At 36.6% G+C, this 23,730-nt stretch overlaps 1 protein-coding gene across 5 annotated transcripts in view; it reads left to right on the top strand.

Annotated features, from left to right (window-relative positions):
- Positions 1–23,730, top strand: part of pde4ba (phosphodiesterase 4B, cAMP-specific a) — a 171,418-nt gene that overhangs the window by 109,164 nt on the left and 38,524 nt on the right. For all 5 annotated transcript variants that reach the window (XM_086089090.1, XM_086089091.1, XM_086089093.1 and 2 more), the window contains 4 exons: positions 9,722–9,916; positions 10,909–10,945; positions 12,579–12,649; positions 16,109–16,161. In XM_086089090.1, coding sequence (XP_085945216.1) covers positions 9,722–9,916; positions 10,909–10,945; positions 12,579–12,649; positions 16,109–16,161 — 356 coding nt within the window. The remainder of the gene's footprint in view (positions 1–9,721; positions 9,917–10,908; positions 10,946–12,578; positions 12,650–16,108; positions 16,162–23,730) is intronic.

Below are 23,730 nucleotides of genomic sequence, written 5' to 3'. Positions count from 1 at the left end.
AGTATTGTTTGCACTTTGCTTGCGCTATAAGGTAGGATGGGAAGAGAGTGCGTTGTGACTTAGGTGTGCAGTATGTTTGCGGTTAAAGTTATGAGTGTCTTTCTGAAATTTAACTTGGCTTCCCTAGCCATGAAGTTATAGAAATTGGATGAGAACTAATGACGCCTGCTATTGACAGATGGTCGCAACATGCCACTCACGCACGCATGCCTGTAAAAAGTGTAAATGGTGGGAAAAGTTACTTTGTAAATAGAAAAGTCCACTCATCAAAATAATCTATTTCATCTATCTACAAACTTATATGTATATGTTTGCCATTAGCCTTTTTGACACGCACCCTATATACTCCTACACATTGTTTCAACCATGGAAATATATCTGCTTAAAATCTCCAGGGGCTGAAAATTAACCCAACCAGGTTGTCATGGGACTTTCCATGCCACGACAAGAGGCATTAGTCGCCGGCTAGCCTGCAAGCTAACAGGCTTCCAGGGCTCCTCTCGGCTGGTGAACAAGCGGCGAGCTTGTACGAGACATCAACTCCTCACTTGAAAATTTAAATAATGGCACCAAATTCCGTATTCTGTAAATTGGGGCATCCAGGGTAGGTAAAAAAAAATTATGTAGGCATAGCTAACTAGCTAACCCATGCTATAGTTGTAGAATTGGGCCTATGTTAGGATGACCAATAGTCCTCTTTTGCCCAGACATGTCCACTTTTTTACATCCTGTCCGGGTCTCCGGGAGGGGTTTATTTATGAAAATGAAGGGACCTGACTGGACGGGACGTGAGCAGGCCGGTCGCTGTGACTGGACTGGACGAGAGCAGGCCGGTCGCCGTGATTGGACTGCATGACTTGGCAGAACGTGGGCGACTTGACTGTGACGTGGACGACTTGACTGTGACGTGGACAACTTGACTGTGACGAGGGGTTGACGAGCCGAAACGCACGACTTCCACACATAACTTTGACAATGCTCCCACACAGACTGGACAAACACAACAAACTAAATACAACAACACTAATGAGACACACCTGGGTAAACACAAGTGGCTGAGGGCACTGATTGGTCACACACACTGGGAAGGGAAGAAACACACAGATGGACAAGGTTAGACATAGCACGACAAGGGGAGAGACTAGGAACACACAAAACACTAACCATAGACAAAAGACAACAATCACACACGAAAAAACAAACAAAATCCCAACCCACAGAACCGAAACATGACAGAATGTATTTAGAAGCAAATGTATAATTTCCATTTACACTTTCAAGTGAGTGCTCCATAACGGCAAGCAATTAGGGGAAGATGCACTGTGATCACGACAACACACACTGTAATGGAAAAGTACTTTACTGTATATTAATTAGTAATTAATTAGCCAGTAAGCCAAAGTAGAGTAGGCTCCTTTTGAGTCTCAGGTGTCACTGATGTCATCACGAACAGCTACAATGTTTTTTCACAGACACATATACAAACAGAGGCACTGCTCCATCATTGTCACACCTCTTGTCCAGTACTGCTTTGCATTTCCTGAAATTGTGCAACATGCAAGCTGCAAATAATATAATGATCCATAAATTAGCACATCTCTTGGGTTCATTTTAACTTAATGTGCATGTATAATGACTTGGCACAAATTCTGATTATGTTAGTGACCTGGTTTCTATTAATAAGTTCACTTGGAGCCTGGACTATTCTCCTTATATTTGATTGGTGCTTACAATGGACAATATTTTAGTTGTTCATTGTCCAGAATGCCCTGCTCACTTATTGATTGAAAAATATGATTACAACATTGTTAGCGTTGATAAAATATTTGACCATTTCTGCACAAGTGGATCTAAATACTGTACAACAGAGACCATAGTATACAATCCTCATAAGATGGGCCTGACTGATATGGATTTTATTTTTAAGGTTGATGCTTATATTTGGCAGAAAATTAATAAGTAAGGCCTTACCCATATGTAGCATTGTGCCTCTGTAATTGGCCTCCTTGCATTTCACGTGAACCACTGTCTCATGAAGCTGTCAGTCTGTCAATCATTAGTGACAGATACACAGAGCAGCCACAACATGATGGTTACTTGCACAATCTAATACAAGTGCTGTAGCAAATATTACCTTTGAAAAGGTAATTATGCTTGGTTTTGATCAAGATTGCCAACTGTCTAATATAGTATCAATCGAAATTGAACATTATTAGAATTAATTACATTTATAAAGGTGTAGTTTCGGATACAGTCTCAGCTAACATTATATTGTGCAAGTTGTCATGATGCTGTAGCTGTTGCCCAAGTCTATTCTATTCTATTCTATTCTATTCTTGTTAAATGAAGGACACAAAAACAATATGAAATACAACCCAGTTGTACTCATACTCTGGTTAATTATACACATTTCTCTCTGACTATGATGTTGTAAATAAGTGTATTTGAGGTTAATGTCTCCTTTTAGATATCTAATTTAAGTGTAGTTTTGGAAGATGAATTCAGCTCCTATTTTTGCTCAGCCTTATGGGATCATTCAATAAGCTTGTGCTCCTTGTGGGCTAGTTCAGAGTGCTGGCACACAACAAATCAGCTGGTTTAACAAAAAGCGTTTTTGGATCTCTCTCTCACTTTCCCTCTCTCTCTCTCTCATTTCTTATTTTGTCCAAATCACCAAAACTAATTACACCGTCAAACTAATTACCCCACCTCATGTGTGCATCTATTTTTATGTTGCTAGAAGATCGCTTCCTCTTAGTCGGCTTCGGTTCTTGCTCTTTGTTTGTTTAGTTGTTTGTTAAACATATAGATAAGTAACAGAAAGAATTGTAGAAGAGAAAACACAAAGCACATCATTAAGTAGTTTACATGTTCAAAAGGGAGTAAAAAAAACAAACATATCTAGACTAGTCCTAGCCCTTGCTCTTTTAATTTCAGTTTTTATTTCATAGTCTTTACGTTAAACAACTCAGGACAGAGCACCTTTTGTTTGAAGCTGTCCACTTTTCAAGTGAGCAAAGTATTGGAACAGACATTATTAAATTAACTTCAAATAAATAACATTATATTTGGTGGAATAACCCTTACTTGAAATAAATCTATATGAAGCCTGCGACCCATTGACTTTACCATACTGTTGCAGTCTTCATTTGAAATGCATTCCTAGACCTTTACTGCTGCCTCTTTCAGTTGTTGTTTGTTTATGAGGGCTTCTCCCTTGAATGTCCTCTCCAGGAGGTAAAATACATGCTCTTTTGGGTTAAGGTCCGGTGATTGACTTGACTAGTCTTTAGGGATGTGACGATAACGGCAATATTGTTATATCGTCATATTAAAATTGCCACAATATTGTAGTCGTCATGTCATGATATTACCGTTCTTAAGCATGAAATACAAAACAGGGCTCGGATTTTAAAAGCACTCCACACAATTAGCACAACCATGCGCATGAGATGCAGAACATCTCACATGCTGTGCAAAATTAATCACTCTTGTCAAAACTAAACACATGTCTATAAACCATCTTATGTTGCCAAATGACATACACGTGTCTTAAAGTTTAACTCTGTTTGAACCAGTTACACACTGCAATGTTTAACTTAATCAACTTTTAGCAGTTACTTTAAGTGAAGTACACAAAAAAAATACAAATACAAAATATGCTAAATTAGTCAAACACAACATCAATGCTACACACTATTGAAAATAGGATTCATTTGTCTTCATATAACCAAAATCAGTCAAGATAGACAATCACAACAAAATGTGTAACAACACTGTAAGCCCAGAAAATAGACAAATAAAAATACTGTACTACCAGTACAGGTTAAATTTACTGTTAAAAAAAAAGAAAAAGAAAAAATAATCAAATAAATTAAATAAATCGCTGAGTTCAGGGGTAGGCAACTCTGGTCCCAGAGAGCCGTGGTCCTGTGTTTGAGATGTCTCCCTCCTCCAACATAGGTGAGGATCCTTATCAGGATTTTCCAGTGTGTGATGATGAATTCTTCATTTGAATCACCTGTGTTGGAGGAGGGAGACATCTAAAGCACGTAGCTCTCTAGGACTGGGGTTTGCCGACTCCTTGGCCTAGTTAGATCTGACCAGCAACTTTCATCAACATTGTAGGCAATATTCTCGTTGGATTTTTTTTTTAACCCATGGTCTTGTTGGAAGGCCTCCTTTAGCATCAATCCATGGTTGATGACATTATCAAATAGAATTGCTTGCATTTTATTTGACAAACATGGTCATCTTCTTCTTTGAGGATGTTTTCCTCAAATTTCAGTTCTTTCTCAACCTCCTCCTGCTCATCATCCTCCACGGATTCCCCCTTTCACACAATTTTTTCTTCTTCTGACTTCTTCCGTTTTAGTTCAAAGCGGGTGAAATTACTTGCTGCATTTTTGTAGCATTCAAACCTGATCGGTTTGTCTACAATAAAGCAATCATGTGCTGAAATAGTTCATGTGCGTGTGTTTTATCAACTGACTTCATGCATGTGGTGATTTGTCATTCAGTGCTTTGGAATTGCAAGGAAGTGTCATTATGACATACCTCTGTCTAATGTATAAAAGTGTGTTCAGTGTTTCACAAATCAATGTGTGTGTTGTTCTGAAAAAAAAGTGTGATGCTGGCTTTGTGTTTATAGTGGTGAAAATCTGGTCCAATGTTTTGCTCCTTCAGTTTAAGGTGTTGATTATTATAGAATTATTTTGTTTTTAGTGTTTATGCAACTGTAAAAAAACAACAACTGTAAAATCAGCACATCTGTTAAAAAAAGGCAGGTTGATTTACATTTGTACAGTTCTAGCTTTTTTTTTTTTTACAATATTATGACCTTTTTTATATCGTCAACCTCTCCACAATATTGTAATAATTAACATATCGTGATGATATGGTATTGTGATGTTTGGATATCATTACATCCCTACACTCTAAACAGTTGGGTCAAAAAAAAATCCAACTATGGGTCAAAAATGGACCGATCCTCTACTTGGGTCGAGAAATGGGTCTTTCAAATTGACCCATAAAGTGGCTCGGTCCATTTATTTAATCCTTAATTGGGTTACTTTTTTAGGGTGTACTAGTCTAAGACCTTCCACTTTTTCCCTCTGGTGAAGTTCTTTCTTGTGTTCCGTCTTGTTGTAAGATGAAGCTTCTTCTGATTAGTTTGGATGCATTTTTTTATATTACCAGACAAAATGGTTTTGTAGACTTCAGAATTAAAGCAAGCCCAAGCCATATCATTATGCACCTCCACCATGCTTTAAAGATGAGCTTTTGTGTTTTAGATCATAAGCAGATCCTTACTTTGGCCTTTTCATCACTTTGTTAGAAGTTATCTTGGTCTCATCGCTTATATCTGTACTTCTTTGCAAAATCCAATCTGGCCTTCAGTTTTTGTTTTTGTTTTTATTTTGTTTTTTTGCTTATGGGTGGTTTGCGTCTTGTCTTCTTCAATCAGAGGATTGTGATACCGTCACCCCTGCCCTGTGCAGGTTAGCAGTGATCTCACTGACTGCTGTCTTTGGGTATTTCTTCACAGTTCTCACAATGTTTCTGTCATCAACCCTTCGATGACCTGTTCAATGTCTGTTGCTCATTACACCAGTAGTTTCTTTCTTTTCAGCACATTTGAAATTGAAGTTGTATTGTACAATGTTTGTGCAATAGCTCTAATCGATTTTCCCTCTTCTTTCAGCTTCAAAATGGTTTCCTTTTCTTCCACAGATAGCTCTGTGGTCTTCATGTTTGCTTAGCACAACACAAAGCCCAAAACAAGCACTATCTAATGTTTAAGCAATCAATCTAAAAGGCAACACCTCAGCAACTGGACAACACCCATCAGTCACGTGTTCCAATAAGGTGCCCTGTCCTGAGTCAACACCTCTAGATGTAAAGTAAATAAATACCATGAAATAAAAGCTGGAGTTCTGAGCTTTTTTCTCATATTCATCTTTTGATCGGAAACGAAAATGTCTTCAATATACAAAAAGAAGAAAGGAATTGACCTTGCCGTTCTAATACTTTGGAAGAGACTGTATGCCACCACAATAATAAAAATATTTGTTAAATTGATATCTCTCTGACAGTGGAAATCAAAACTGAACAAAATCTTCACAAAGGAAAACATACAAATACATTTGTCTAATTTGTTATTTCATTAGTCAACAATTTAGGTTTAATGTTGCAGTCATTCCAGTAAATCTGACTAACAAAGTCGGAAAGTGGGAACGAAATGTCTTCCTTGAATTTCATCATAGCTAATTGTTTGGGGTCAGAGGGAGAACTTCCTGTCGTAACAGCAAAAAACTCTAGCAAGCAACCTCTTGTCCGTGCATTTTCTCCATAACCCTTTCCCTAAAAGGCTTTGTAGAGTGGCTTTGTATTGTGAAATATAAAAAATGTGTAATTGAGTCATTCAAAATGACAGTTAATTATTTGGTTCATGTTTCTGTAATCGGATTTAAACTTACCCCTCATCAGCAACCGTTCCTTTTAACACAAAAACATTTAGCATCCAATGCTTTGACATTCATTTGCTTCTACCTTTCGTTTATTTTTTTAATACTTTGTTTTTCATAAATTTTTAGACTTTTCTGTCAAATTTCTGACATTTTTGCCAATTTTATGGACATATTATGGTCATTTTCTGCCTCTCTGCCTTGTTTGGACATTTTATGGCTTTTTTGGGGGGCAATTCCAAAGATATTTGCTGGTGGATTTCTTTAGTTTTTTCACATTTTATGGTTACTTTTTGAAAAAAAAATATTTTCTGTATTTTTTAGTCAATTCTCTGACATTTTTGGCAATTTTAATGGTAATTTTCTGCTTTTCCTCTTATTCATCAATCATTCGTCTCTCTTTTTCTGACAACTTAAAATTTTTGACTTGAATATTTAATTACAATAAAAAAAAAATCCAATTTGTTAATTCTTTTGAAGCCACTGTTTGCAGACAGACCCCTGTCCTAGACAAATCATGACTGAACCTTTGTAATGAAATTTTCAGCCTACGGTCTTCTTGACCGCCCATCAGGTTAGATAAACATCCCTTGTTCTCGTACTGTCTGGATGCACACAGACAGACCCCGTGCCCTCTGTTAGAAGGACACATTATTGCATCACTATAGTTGACGTGCGACACTCAACCGTGTTTTTCCATAGATGAACTTTGTGAGAAAGCATGCGAGAGTAATATGAGTAAGAATGAGTTCCCAGACAAATACACCCTATTACATAGAAAAAGCTCTTTGTTCCCAAGAGCTGTCTTTGTGCCGCTATTCCAAGGCTAAATGCTTGGATATCCTTCTTTTGTCTGGATAAGCACACTACAGGGCAAACACAGCCACAAGATCAATGATTACGTTCCTACCTTTTGGTAATTACGGAAGAACTGCAAAGCTATTCGATAACAGTTTTTGGTTTAAAGATTGGGCTCTAAGTGGTTGAGAGAGACATAAAGCTGATGATTGGATGATTAGTTTGATTGATGGTTGAGGTAAAAATTGACATCCCTAATACAAATGGGCTGAAAGTGCAAACACACTCACCATGTTCATATATTGACATTTTTCTGATTAGACTTTACTAATCATTGCTTCTTGTGAGAGCCGAGTCACAAGTCACAAGTGAATCATAAGTCTGAGGTACAATCCTTAATGTCCTTTTTTTAACTTAATTATTTTCAAAGGTCCCATTATCAATTTAACAATCCTTTTAGGGGCCTATACAGTCAAGTTTTTGCATCCATGTGTGTGTCATGCATGAATGCGTACGTGTGTGGGTGAGTGAATGTGTGAGTGAGTGATGTTTAACTGTGCAGTCTGCATGTGATTGTCTGACATAAAACAGGAGATTGACTCGAGGGCACAGGCAGCCAAGCGTTCAGTAGTTGGTGCAAAGTGCAGGCATGCATGTATGAACGTGTACTGTATGGTGCACATGCATTTGCTGTCGATCTTTTGTACTTGCTGTGTAATGACCAGTCCAGTATAAGCCTAAGACAAAAAACAAAAAACAAAACATGTATCCTCTCTTTTCTCTCAAGGAAAAGCAATAAGTTTGCCACATTTGACATAGACCTAGCGTCGTGGAAATCTTCTATGCTTTTCTGTAACTCTTCCGGTCTCTGTATATGTGACTATGTTTACATGCAGTCAGGGAGATCTTAAAAACTGATTACTGGCAATACAATATTCAGGTTTTGAAAGGATATGTAAATGCGTAAAAACATCTGGGTTTTAAAAAATGAATTAGATACCTTTTTTTAACCTATTATTTAATCATATAAACACATATCGGGGTACCTCCTTTGTGTTCTGTACATGCTCTATTCACAAGAATTGGTCTTTTGAGGATAGGAACAATTTGAATGGGCGGCGGCCATCTTACGTTGCCACGTGCTAGGTGAGCCTAACTTGAATACATTGATGTCGCTGCAGCGTTTTTGCATTATTTTCTGTTTCTTTTACTAAAATGCACTGTTAATGACTGACAACATGATGCAGATGAATCTTTCAGTAGCACCTGAAGATATAACTTCTAAGAGAAAAAAAATAGCATTGAAACTTACATGCAGCGCTTCTCCCAGACTTATTGGTACAATTGAATGCCATACACACTGGCATTTTCATTGTAGAGGCAGAAAATAACATAAAAACGCGGCAGACAAATCAATGTATTAATGTTAAGTGGCTTGAGTGAGTGGCAACGTAAGATGGCCGCCAGTAAGCGGAATTGACAGTCCAGTCATATATAAGTTATAATCAATAAGGTGTGGTAAGTGACATGAAATGTCTTTTATTGACGGTAGAAAGTAAAAAGCGGAAATCACGTCTATTTGCGAAATGATGTCGGGTTTAGATGGGAATATTCCAATTTCATCTTAACCCGAAAATTTACTGCATGTAAGCGTAGCCAAATGTGTTGCAACCTGCTAATGTCACTCTGTGACGCTCTAAGTTCAGTAGCCACATACCTTTGAGATCTTCCGGTTTGAACCTTCGAAATCACGAGGTACTGTTGATCCGTTGTTAAGAGTCGTCTTGGTGTGTTGTGGTGACAAAATGTGAAAGGCGTTATGAAGATGACTGTTCAAATACCAATTCTAATTGAACCAAGGAATGTACTGATCAAACACCTGTTGTCAATTTTGCCATTCAGGTCCTTGTTTGAAACAGCAAGTTTTGCAAAAATAACTGAAAAAATGAAAAGGTGCATATGTACATTCAAAGGTTTAGAGAATTGTCATGCTCATGTTTATTTATTAAACAAGGGGCTGTGATAAAGCACTGATACATGAAAAAAAAAGTATTTTCATTTGTCTTCCTGAACACACTCGCCTAAATCTCACTAATGCCCATCACTGAATAAGCACGGTGCATTGTAGCGTGTTAGTGCGCCCCCCTTACCAGGTCAAGTCTACCCGTGCATGTGTGTATGTGTATAATTGAGAGCGCAACTGCATGTAATGATCGTACACATTAATCAATCTGCACTCTACTTGTTTCATCCTCAGCCAGTAAATTAAAGTGATCCAAGACCACAGAGTGTTTTATTTAAAAAAACCATCGGATAATCTCAATGTCAAAGCATTGTTTGGATAATTCATTCCTTATAGTCCATAAAATATTGTAATCATTGTTATATCTTCATCTAAATGCCAAATGATGGATGACAACAAAAAGATCTGAATCAGTTTGCTGTTCTATTTTCAGTTTTGATGTGGAGAATGGCCCTTCAGCCAGCTGCAGTCCTCTGGACTCTCAGGCCTCCCCCGGCTCCGGACTCATCCTCCACGCCAACTTCCCAAGTCACAGCCAGCGCAGAGAGTCCTTTTTGTATCGCTCGGACAGCGACTATGATCTTTCACCCAAGTCCATGTCACGGAACTCCTCCATCGCCTCTGAGCTGTGAGTAGAAATATGAAAGTACTGCACAGTCCCTAACCGCAATTTAAGCACACTTGCACAATTGAATAAAGTGACATTTGTTATTAAATTAATCATTTTCAGTTTTGATTGACACTGTCAGAGAGGTGTTACTTTAATTTATAAACAAACGTTTATTTATCTTGTCACAGTATTTTTTTTGTGTGTGTTGCACAATTTCTTCGGATTTACACGGATTAGTATACTGCAAGCATATATATTTTTTACAAATACACATTTATGTTTATTTACGGACCGTTTAATCCTTGACATAGTTTGCCGTTTTCTGTAACCACACCAATACAGTGAATTTTTTCCTCTTGTCATAAAATGCTCTTTTGCCTTCAACATTATTTAAATTCAAAGCAATAAACATTTTGTTTTCACTCTTATTTGTGGCTAATTTCCTTTGACAATATTATTAATAGTATATCAATAACTACATTTTTGTTGAGGAAATGCCACACTCTGTCTTAAAAGAAATCTGTGTAAAGCCAACATTATTACAGTTTTTATTATTAAAATGTTATTTTATTTTTTCTTTGTGGTACCACTTTTTGATATGCTCTCAGAATGAGTATATTTTGTCGTACTTTGACCCTGATGTTGATCCACTGATAGATATTGAGTGGCGATGCCTGTAAATATCCCCTCAGTAATAAATATGTGGTTCCAGACAGCATGACAATGATTTGAAGTGTCTTGCTCTTTCTCAGTTTACAAAAATAGATTAGTCGTTGCACAAAATGCCTTACAAGGTCAAATATCCCCAAGAATTGAAGACTCCGAATTATGACCTCCCTCCCACACTCTTTGGAGTCCATCTTTGTCTCTTCCTCACAGTGATGGGATTGGCTGGGTTGTTTTAGTTTCTGTCCATGGCTAATGTGGTTAAGCACTATCAAGAGCAAAGCATTCAGTGCTTACACTGAATTTGAACACATTTCTTAGTACACATTTCTGTGTCCTTCCAGACATGGTGATGACCTGATCGTGACGCCTTTTGCTCAGGTAAATATTTCCCCATCTGTTGTTGAAAATTCAGTTAAATCTGTTACTGTGGAACTTCTCAGGTCAAACACATTCAATTGCAGGAAACTGATGGCTGTCCTGTCATTTGTTTGGAATTCACACAAACACATTTTCCCACAGGAAATAATTATAATTCAAGCAAGCCATTCCGGCGTCAAACCTCCTTAACGTTTATTAGCTGAACAGACTGGAATGATAAAACATAGTTAACTGTAGTATAATGAAACTTAAAACAATCAAATCTGTACTCACCCTTTGACACTTGATAGACACATAGAGGGTAGTTATTGTTCGAGTCAGGGTGGTTGAAGTCGACTTTATGCAATATTTAAAATTATTAAATGTCATGCAAGTAAATTAAGTTAACTTTGGTATATTGATTCACACACATGGTTTATTTAGAGCAGTGATTCTTAACCTGGTTGGAGGTACTGAACCCCACCAGTTTCTTATGTGCATTCACCGAACCCTTTAAAAAAAACACACACATTGAAACATAAAATATGCTTTTTGTCTGTTTGTTTTTTTCAAATTCAAGACATGGATATAGGGTTTATTGGTGAACAAAATGATCAGAGAAAGTAGCCATTTCATAAAATCTGGCTCTTGTCACCTTGAATTCAGAAAATGTTGTGTTTTTGTATTCCTCATCTCCAATGCTGTATAAGGAAATGTCCCCTTGGTTTAGCTAGATTGCTAGTTGTGCTGGAAATTAATGGCTCAACTTGGCATTGTAATTCATGCAGTTAGGATGCTGACCCCCATCACCCAACTCAGCTCTATATTTATAGCGCACTTATCGGACCAAACAACCACTGCCATTTTCTTAAGATGGAATCCAGTGGCAGCAGATACAATGACAACAGCAGAGGCCCAAGAAATGAACCCTGTGGAACACCATACGTTCCGTTCATGTGAATTCATATTGCACAAATTCATCCGACCACTTTCTTTTTTTGCTCGATATAATATTAAGTGATTACAATAATAAATAAATCATACAATGTGCCATCACAACAGCCACAAGTCGACTACTGAGTGTACTTAATTCCCTGCAGCACAGTTGGGCCAAGCAATGTCACATGATCACCTGCAGCCAATGATAGCAAAGCGGGGTGTATCATCATGAATTATTTGAGTCTGGTGTGTGTCTTGACCTCCACCAAACATCTGAGACTGATTCACCGAAACCCTGGTGTTTGATCGAACCCCCAGGTTAAGAACCACTGATTTAAAGTTTACAAATAACCTAACAAGAATATTTGGGAAATATGACGGAACATGCAAACTGTGCTTTTCATTATTATTATTATTATTATTATTATTATTATTATTGTTATTATTATTGTTATTATTATATTATTATTATTATTATTATTATAATAACAAGCTATGAGCTAGCATTTCACCTAACTACTGTATTGTACGTTAAAATGCAAAATTTCACACACAATTTCAATGATTGTTCTGTATAACTGTATACTGAATCAAACACTAGAGATCAACCAGTTTGTTAAATAATGAACTATACTGTATAGTGAATTACCCAAAAGCTAGCACTAAATAAATGCATGTCGGAAGACTAATGGAAATCCTTCTCTTATGTGTCCAGGTCCTGGCAAGCCTTCGAAGTGTGAGGAATAACTTCACTGTACTGACCAATGTCCAGTGTGCCTCCAGCAAGTAAGTCATTCATTCTCTGGCTTACATTATTTAAGTTAAAACTGTATTTTAAAGACACATTGAGGGCAACACTCGCACATTAGAACACACAAAATAAATTGAGTAGTTTTCAACTCACAAGAAACTGAATCTAAACGTATATTTAAAATAATTATTCAACTGATTGTTTTAACAGTTAATATAGTTCTGATTATTTTCAAAAAACAAACATAAAAAACGTTTTAAAATAGTTTAATCCATGTAACTGCGTTTTTTCTACTTCCTGCATACAAACAAATCCACCCATAAACTGAAAACCCTGTGCATTTTATGGGTCTGTAGATTTATAAAGTCACCACAAGATGGTAGTAACAAGCTTTACAAAGTTGCATTGGTGTCTGTTAGTCTGACATATTCAGCAGACAGCTAGTCTAGCTACATAGGACAGGAAATCAATTAGTATGTCACCACATATACGTTAACAAGGAGGAAGGGCTTAAAAAAGTATATCAATATCAAAAGTGTATATACATAAGAAAAGATTAAAATGTGCATTGTTTCACTAGCAACAGTGGATACTGGACATAGAAAAATCACGCAGGAGAAGCCGTTTGTCCAATAAATACATTGCATTAATTAGAAACCCATTTTGTCTGTGCTTAAATTGTCTAATCTATTCTAGTTATTTGTATGTTTGCAAAACTAGAGTTAAGTGTTATAGAGTTTTAGCTGAGTTTACATTTTTACATCTGATTAATTTGTTTTAAGAGATATGTTTTCTTTATTACTGTTGAAAACAGAATCCATAATGGCTAATTCATCCATAGACCGATATTGTGGATAATGGCACGCTGAAATCTCACATTCTTTGATTAAGGCTACAATTATGTACACCGTTACCGTACACTGTAAGTTTGATGTAGTAAATACATTACAATAACTAATTTGGAAGCCATAATTTATTAACAATTATTTTTGTTGAGTAATGATTATGGTATGCAATTGAATAGCATGCATATTTATTTTATCCTATTGCATTTACAGCAATAACTGCCCTGTGGTAAAAATGATTATATGAAAAAAGTATGGAAATTCAGACAAATTATTATGGAAGTGAATTTCTACATAGGTTGGCAGCTCTGTGATTCATTCTCACTCGAATCCCAAAACTCTGATTCGGCATTCATTTGAACTAATTTGCTCCCAAACTAAACATTGTAAATGTACCAAAGATGTATGTATGTATACGTTTTTTTTAAATGCTAGAGCATACAGAAGCCTTTGATGCAGCCTCTCAACTGCAGAAAACAGTTGAAGAAATGGTAGTAATTACAAAAACGGCCAGCAGATGGCAGCAGAGCAAAAGAGATCAACCAGGGCCATATTGAAAAAAAGCTCATTAACCCACAGTTCTAAACAGATTTGTGAATAATGATGAAATTGAGCTATATTCTAATGCTAATTGCTGCTAAACGGAAGCAGATATAAATATACTTTCTTCCTGATGAAAGAAGAGACTCTAATCTTTCTTTTGGTAGGTTCCATGTTTTTATAGCAATATAATACAATATTCTGTGGGCCTTGCAAAAGTCAGTCAACATCCAGTAAACCAGCTGGGAGCAAAGGGGGTTGCTTCAGTGAAAATGGCTGGGAGTAAATGAGTTAATGGCCAATTTGCATTTCAATTCCTGTCATTTAGAAGTGCAGTAAAAAGCAGACATTTGTTTTCACACCTGGATGAGCGCCACACTAAAGAAATTGTGATCCAAAGTGACAGTAGCAGTTGTCAATATCACACCTTGTGCTGGTGCAGAGAGACTAAAAATATGTATGTAGGGCAGCCATGCCTTTTTTTCCGCAGTGTTTTGAAGTATGCTGCAAGCCATACAAACATTCTCTTGTCTGCATCTCTTCAGTGTGGCCGACCTACATTCAAAGAGACTAAGACAAACATTGAGGGTAAAAAAATAAAAAAAAATAAAAAATAAATAAAAAGATGCGTATGCTGTTATATTAGAAGGTTTGACATAGATTTTTGTGTATTTAAACAATATAATTAAAGGAGCCTGGACTTAAAATATCCAACTGTACATAATGGACTCATAGGGATTTTACTATATAGTAGTAAGTTGATCGTATTGTTTCGGATCTAGGAGATTCTAAATTTGAACCGATACCTGTTGGCATCTTTGTGTCAATTCTGTGAATTCTGAGCATGTTCTGGGTGCTGTGACTGCCTCGTAATTACAAAAGCATCTTAGTTGCTGACAGCACTGTGATTGCACTCAACAAATCTGCCCAGGATAGGTTCGACAGTTAATGGATTACAGTCAGGAGCAGGCAGGGTTCGACATTCACAGTGGCCCGGAACCAAATGCTGTCCCAACCGGGCCAATATGTCACTGTCATGTCCTGTTAGAGCTAGCATGTATTTGTGTTTCTTTGCCTCCCTCTGCTGGTGGTTTTAGCGTAATAAGTTTCTTACTGTTTTCCAGCTTTTCTTCTGATAGTTAGATAAACATGACACCTCCGATTCATGGTGCAAGTAGTTTGCTAAAAGATACGCTAATTTCTACATTTCATAAAGCCATTGTGTAGCTCCAGTTTCTCACCATTGGCTCTCATTGTGTGTAGGGAAAACTTCTTTTTTTTAAAATCTTTTACAAAATACTATTGTCAAGAGAATGAAGCTTCTGACTTTTTCTTTGTTCGCTATTTGTCAATTTTTGTACAGACAAACACCCACTGAGGACATGATAGTCGCCCAACATTTTTCGCTGTGGAAAATAGCCCAAAAAAAAGCATTTTCAGAGAGACCTATAGACTAAAATAACTTTATCACCAAAACAACCTGGCTGAAACAGGACATTGTGATGACACAAGAAGCAATAAACAATAAATGGGCATGAACCGGGTTAGCCTCATGTTGTTAGTCATACCAGCGGCAGTGAGACCACGGGATGGTAGCAAGAAACAAACTCAGCGATACAAAGTGAAACAACTACAGTATATAGACCTGAGTCTGATCAATAAACTTGAATTGAATGAGGCTAATGTAGCCAAACAATTTGCTGGGTTCACTTTGACTGGGCACTGCCCATTCATAATTTTGTATAAAAGCAGGACTACTTCCTCCATGTTTTACAAGGAATCATCCACTATGTATCAACAATGTCAATATTAACATCATAAATGTTTACCGGTAATCTTAATATGAGGTTTTTAACCATCCTTCAAAGATATGATTGAGGAAGACAATGCAACTTGATAAAAAAAAATAATATTTTTTTTTTGTGTGGGAGATCAAGTTGAAGTTTTCAACCTGGCGTGAAATTTGTTTCACCAGTAATACTAATTACATCACTTCTCTGCTGCACTGTATTGCTATTCACTAAATTTCAAATATTAAACAGTTATCCAAAAGGCCCACAATCTTTACCCAAACAAATATTTTGTTCTTACTGTCTTTCCTTCTTTCAGGAGGTCTCCTGCAGCCGCAAATCAGCCTACAGTCACCAAAGTGTGCCTCCCAGGTAAGAAGCTCCGATGAAAGTTTGGATTGTCCAACAATATGAACTCATCTTTATTTAGCTGGTGTATTTTTTATGTACCCCAGACATGCCCATACTTATTTTGGATTGTTTTGTCTGTCTTTTTCGTCACATAATCGCATATGTGACAATTTTCACCTGAAATACCATTTGCGTTGTAGTCTGGATTTCTTTGTCAGCAACATCATTAACCAAACCAAAACTAGCTCAAGCACATGTACTCTGATAAAGCGATAACAGAAAGCTCCCTCTTTCAGCATGGGATTTTTACACCGTTCATGTATTTACGTCAGTGAAAGGCAGCGTCTCAACGTGTGAACACGCAGACGCACGCAAGTATGTCACATTTCACATTATTTGACATGGGCCTTTCAGTTAAGGTAATGAATACAAAGTCTCTGCCTTTGTAACCCTCCAATTCATCCTCTCAAATTCACTTCTGCTTGTAATTTTAATGTATGTGGAGTATGTCATAGAATGATGCTATGATGGTTTTTAACATTTCTTATCTGTGCAGTTGTGGTTTGACAAGATGGGACTTGAATGAGGGCACAGTGTGTGTGTGTGTGTGTGTGTGTGTGTGTGCGTGTGTGCGTGTGTGCATGCGTGCGTGCACACGCATATGTGTGCGTACACGCGGGCGTGTGTGTGTGTGGTGTTGGGAGGTGTTCCTGTGGCTCTGATTGACGTCAATGAGCCTTTCTGTGGCTTCTGTTGACTTCCTGTCAAAGCAGATGGACCAAGTTTTCACTTCCTCCATCAGAACCGCAGCTCATCAGGTGCTGTGTGTGTATGTGTCGATGAAATCACGCTTGTGTGTTCAGACCTCCTGTAAAGACAAACAAGTTTCTTAAGTATGTGACGCATAGCTATATTGCTTCCGCTAAGGAAGAGAATTTTGTTACCAAAATTAAAGGCCTGATATGCACAAGGAAGTACAATTTTCTTATGTTTCATAAATTACGTATTTTGTAGCCATTGAATGCTATTTAAAACTAGTGATGAGTGATGGATTGATAATCGTCTGGGCTGATATTTGGTATTTTGGCTGTTGTCGAATCAATTTTCCTTTTCGAGCCTGATATTGATTTATAGATAAATAATAAATATAATTAAAACATAGAATTGTAAATTAATTAAAACATAGAATTGTAAAGGTCAAATTTTTGTTTTCATATTGTTCACATGAATTTAAAAGTATTGTCTTACATTTCTGAAAGACCTGACTAATTGGACTTAAAGACAATTCAGAATATTTTAATTTTATATTTACAATTATTGAATTAGAATTATGAAAACATTTCATCCTTGCTGACACTTAAGTGACTATAACACGTGGTACTTTCATTAATAAACTAAATCCTTTAAACCAGTTTTTGCCTCTGCAAAATTTAATTTGGAATTTCATGTTTGTGGAGTTTCTATCATGTCCTTGCAAAAAGACCTGAGATTCAGGTCTTTTTTCTTTAAGTAATCCATGTTTAAAGTCTGTGAGCAGAAACACTTGCTGTGTGCAGCCATTTGTTTTCGTAAAATACTACATCTGTATTTTTACTTCTTCACTTGGATAGTTGGATCTTTGATAGATGGAGTAATGTTGGTTTCTTGACCTGACACATTAAAATAATTAATGTTATAAATAAAATGCAACACAAGGAGCAAATGTTTATGTAGTATTTGTAACTTGAATAAGTAATATAGTCACAGTTATTTAACATTGAGTAGTTATTTATTTTACATATCTATTTCATTATATTTTTCGCTACATTTATATCTTTGAGTTGCATCTGGCCCTTTGAGTTTCTTCTGACAATTGACAACGGCACGTCGTTCAACATGTTCACCTCACTTGAACATGATCTGTCACATCAAGTGTAGATATACAGAAAACGCTGTCTGCCTTTTCAGCTCTTTTCCGAACATCTTAATTCTTTCTTCTTATCGCTCGTATCTCTGTCGATCTGCCAGAGGAGGAGGCGGCGGTGGGCAGGATGTGTAAGGCAGGAAGAGAAGATCAGATTGTTCCTGTTTTGTTGTCATTAACTGTTGGGACTTGACGGAAGCCAAGAGGAACTGTGTCTACATTTAGTTGTCCGCACGCGCGCGTGTGTGTAATCGTGTCTATGAATGTGTGCGTCAGCCCTAAGTAGAAAAATAGGATGCAGTGAGACAAACGTTCATTGTGTGTGCCCACACAATGCACACATTAACACAATGTTATCATACGTAAGTGCACAGGTGAATCTCATTCGAGTTCTCTTGGGACACGTGTTTGATTTTTTCTTCTTATATAAGCAGAAAGGTGACTAAACTGCTGACATAAGTAACACATGAAAATTATATAAAATCAAGTACGACAAGCATACGAAAAGGGTTACTTGTAAAGTAACTCCCCCAAAAGCAAGAGCATAAACTCAGTAATTATGTGTGCTGATGTGGTCACATGGCCTTGTGGTGTAAAAATAAATAAATAAATAGAACGTAGCAGCATATGCTAAAGTATGTGTCAAAACTGATTCACCCTTTGACTCACTTTGCAGGAATACGTCTACTCAGCTTCTCTTTGTTTTGAAGCCGCATTGCTCAAAGTTAGTCATTGTTCACCTCTTATTTGCGTCACATGCAGTTATTTTGTTTGCCATCATTTCTTGTCACTGCATACTATCCACGTCACTTCAATGTGTGAATAAAGCTTCAGCTCTTGCTGCATGACATGTTTCAATATTTAGGCTTGCAGTAAAGTGAGGTCACTTTACAATCAATGCGCATCTGAGAACTTAACAAAATAAAAGCATTCAACGTCGTTCAAAGAAGTCGCTATCATACAATTTAGCAGTAATAAATTAAATAACAATGCATATATTTGAGGGGACTGGGGTCAAGTTGTATTTAACACTTTTTAAAATGTGTAGAAGTTACTTCATGTTAAAAAATTAGCCAGCTCTTAATATGAAAAGAAAAATGCACTGATTTGTCACCATTGTATTACAAACGCAATTATGCCATGTAGTGACAGAAAAATAACACAAATTAATGTCACACTAGTTTTTTTTTTTTTACAGTACAGTACCTATTTGTAATTTTTTTGAAAATGTATGAATTGTTATTGTTGAAATTACTGATTCAATGACTCAAATAGCAACCATATTTCTATTAGGTTAACTTTTCTTCCCACTTTTATGTTAACAAGAGTATGAAAACTTAGGAAAAATATATTATTATTATTATTATTATAAATTGAGATATAAAATGTGCGATTAATTTTCGATTAATCGTGAGTTAATTATTGAAGTCATGCGATTAACTCCGATTAAAATAAAATCTCTAATTAAAACACAACCAAGACCAAAACTCAATCATCCCAAAAAAAAGGCATAAATCATGACATGTCAAAATTCCCCAAGGATCAAGAATTATATTACGCATTAGCACCTAATTTCTAATCAATCTGTTTTTTTTCTCATTCTGCCCCATTAACTGCCTGCCAAAGGCAAGTAAGACTTTTATCACGATGACGACAGGGGATAGAGTCAGGAAGTTGAGACAAGACAAATGACGTTGCTTGGACGAAGCACAATCCTGAGTGTGCAAAAAAGGCCAGCGCCCGTAAAGACAATAAAACATTTTCACTAATGGAGGTTGCACTTCATAAACTGACCTCACAATTCGGCAAATGGCTCGCTCAGAGACGAAATGTTTTTAGAAATAGGCAGATAGCGAAAGATTGACTTGTTTGTTTAACGCTACAAGCAGCGAAGCCAGCAGCTCTTGTTTGTTGACTGAACTCGTGAGGTATTGTGTTCTGATGTGAGGTCGCACATAATGATTGTTTGACTTTCAAGTTTTTCTCCGGGGTCTACGGCACATTTCTTCCTGAAAACTTCAATTCAATTCAAAATACAACATCCTTTCAGATATTTGAATTTGAAGGTTCTACTCTAATTATAATTTGAAATCTTGTCAAAGTCAGCACATTTTCTGCCATGGTCAAAATGTTTATAGTTTGTATGACCTAGCATGCATTAATCTTTTCCCACCTGTGTAAACACTTAAAGCCATAGTCAATACATCATGTGTTCAACCTTGCTGAAAGTAGAGTGTGTTCTTAACAGTTGCCGATACAATGTTACCTTCACCTTCTTCATATTCATACTGTGCCTACTATGTAGTTTATGAATTGATGTGCAGAGTTTTTCAAAAGCTGTTAATGGCATCCTAAGTATATCCACTTGATGAGCTCTTTTGGGTTGCTTGTTTTCACACTGTTATTCAAACTGCAAATCAGCATCATTATACACTCATACAGATCAAGCACTGGATGACGAGCACTCCATTTTGTCATTTTAACAGCATTTTGTATAACCATTGAATTCAATTCAATACGTACAAATGACCTCATTCAACACTTTCCAACACATTTTCCCTATGAGCACAATTGTTTTAAAAAATGATTGTGCCATTCACTAATTTATTTGTTTTTGTCATTGTTGTTTTATGTATATTATAAATAGGTACATTATAAAGAAAAACAATTCATCTTTATATATTGCCTGTTCAGTGTCATCGGAAGCTGAAGCCTATCGCAGCTGACCTCAGGTGAGCAGTAGGGTAGGCATGTCCAAACTATGGCCGAGGGGCTATTTGCGGCCCGCCAATATGAAAAATGGCATCTGCTACTAACACATTTGTTTTGTATACTGTAGAGCTTTTCTAAATATGCAAATTAACTATTTACAATTAAACAAAATTTCTCTGCATAACACTGGCAAATAAAGATAATGAATTTTTACAAGCAAAAATGGTTTCCGCTACTTTGTGCGCTGTGTCAAGGTCCAAATTGTGAGAATATTATATGAAAGATTCCCAAGTAACTGCAAAAGATTGCTCCTCTTTGTTCTGAATGTTGAAATGAGATCTGGCTGCTGTTCAGTGTTGGAGCTGATATTTTCTGGTTGCGGTCTTGACCATCCCAAAATCTTATAAAATCACAAACTGTCTTATAAATGATAATAAAGCTATAAATGATTTGCAATTGCTTGATTGACTGTGTTTGATGAATTAATAATAAAAATAGTAATAATCTGAGTGGTCCTTGCATTTTTTTTTTATGTGGCCCTCTGAAGGAAAAAGTTTGGACAACCCTGGGCTAGATCATGGACAGGACAAACATACTATATATGGTTTTGAGCTGGGGAGGAAGCAAGAGTACTGGTAGAAAACAATCACAAGCTCAGGGAGAGATAAATACACGGTAGGTACATACAGTATTTGTATTTAGTGACATTCATAGTAAACACACCTATGGACTAAGAACTGGACCACTTGGTGGATCACTGTACTTTGTCCAAGGCTGAATCAGCTTTCTTGTATGTCTCTGACCTGTTCATTTGGTCAGCACCAGAGTTTGTTTGCTGTGTTTGCCTTTTCAACTGAAACTCACAAACTGGTAAAAGGTGAACTAGAGTTTGATTAAAACAAACTTAAGGGTGATAGTGTGAAAGCACCTGACTTGAAAGACTGGAATGACAAGACTGGAATTTGCCATTGCATGTTGACAGGCCACAAAGCCTCTGGGAGATGGTCCTTTGGACAAATGAGACGAAACTGGAACTTGTTAACAAGTTACTTAAAGTCACCCTCCTGGCGTAAAACGGTATGAATAAAGATTCTCTATTCTGCATGACAAAGCAGCCGAACAAGGCAGGCACTGGGGAAAAAATATATTATTCAGAAAATTTCAGTGAATGCAGTAGTTTGGAAAGACTTCTTCATGTGATATTGTTGGTTGAAACTTATTTCATTACAGTCCATTAAGTAAACAACAGGCATAATTATAATAAGGTCGCTGCTATGTGAAAAACGATTTTGTCCATTTTTGTCATTTTTACATTTTTGTTTTGTTTTTAGGATAAAACTGAATACAGACATCCCAAAAATGTAAACATTTACATGAAAAAAATGGATACAAGTGTTTTCACATATTACCGATGATATGATGTTACATTCATGTTACACTTTCAGAACATTAGAAATGTCATTGTCAGTGGTGTTTGAGTCAAGCAATACTTTGCCTATTCATAGGTCTAGGAGCAAAATACAATATTATACACAAAGTTAGTGACACAAATGACACTGTATGAATGTAAAAAAAAAAACATGTTAACATTTTTTTAATTTTCTGGCAGCTGGGTCACCAAAAAATACAGTGAACACAAACTTATACTTACTTACATTTCTCATTACAAAAATAAAAATAAAAATAAATACAGTTTGTAGGTGTAATTTCAACAAGATGTTGCCTTATTTTCAGGTTGTTTTTAATGTTTAATGAGAAACATTATCACATTATCAATTTCAAAACAGATGTGTGGATCGCTGCTTGTGCAATTTTGGGCCTGTTTGTGATTATATTTTACATATATGTATTTCTAATGCCTTTCTCGGTAAAATAACTGAAATATTGTTAGTTTTCACAGTTACAGTGATTTCATGTTATTTTACATTCAGCATTACAGATCACAGTCTATTTTTGAAAATTAAATGACATTTCAAAACTATTGGAAAAATCTATAAAAATTTAATAAAAATAAACTTCAAAATTCTGTTATTTTAGTTTGGTTTTTTACAGTGTACAACTTAGGGTTGTGCGCCATCTTTACCTGACCTCTTCCCTATATGTTCCCAACACTTCACCTTGAGCTAAATTGCGCAGGTCAGCATGGAATGGAAAGGAATGTGTATACGTGCTGAGTGGCACACCATCTTTTTTCTGATATATTTTTTATTTTATGCTGCCTTCTTAGTTAAAACTGAAAAATAATTGCATAGGAATACACATTTGCTTTCAGCTCATGTGCTGGTTTCCTCCAGTGCAGAATTTTATTATACTTCAATGTATGATTATTTCGGGCAGCTTTAAGATATTTGATGTCAATGATTTTCTAAAACACTGGCACAGCATCACCTGATTATGAAATTTGTAATAAATTTGAACTATTTTCATTTGAGGGGGAGGTTTGGAAGTGTCTTGACAAACAGCTGAGGTGGTAGTTGTCATATGCCTGAGAAACGAAAAGTTGAGAGACTTGGCTGCTCTGTTGTCATTTATGATGCCGTTGGCCAGCCGTGCTGTCTTTTCAAGTCCAGCGGAGTTGTGGAGAGCACGGACGGTGGACCAAATCACACAAGTCATCAAACTGCACTATGTCTCTCACCACTATTCCTTGCAGCTAACACAGACGTGCTACAATGAAAAGTATTGTTTATACAGCCCAGGTTGCTTTGAAAAATGCACGTCTCTCTGTGTATTCGCATCCTCAAGTGTGTGAGTGTGTGTTTACAGAAGCCTTGTTTGCCCAAATGGTGCCTTGCATCACGAGGTGAAGTTGTGAGTCTACTTGTGTTTGTACTGTAAATAAGTGAGCGCCTCTTATTTGTGTGTTTGTGCGTGTGTGCGTGTGTGCTGACTTGTGACAGATGTGGGTAGCTGTGTGTTTGTTCTCAGAGAGGATGTGAGGAATATCTCGTCCATCCTTTAAACCGCTTGCTCTC

Source organism: Leptonotus elevatus, chromosome 11 (assembly GCF_054856555.1).
Source record: "Leptonotus elevatus isolate MCC_2025b chromosome 11, RoL_Lele_1.0, whole genome shotgun sequence".
Classification (NCBI taxonomy): Eukaryota; Metazoa; Chordata; class Actinopteri; order Syngnathiformes; family Syngnathidae; genus Leptonotus; species Leptonotus elevatus.
The sequence above is the reverse complement of the archived record's forward strand: the minus strand, read 5'-3'. Positions and strand labels throughout refer to the sequence as shown.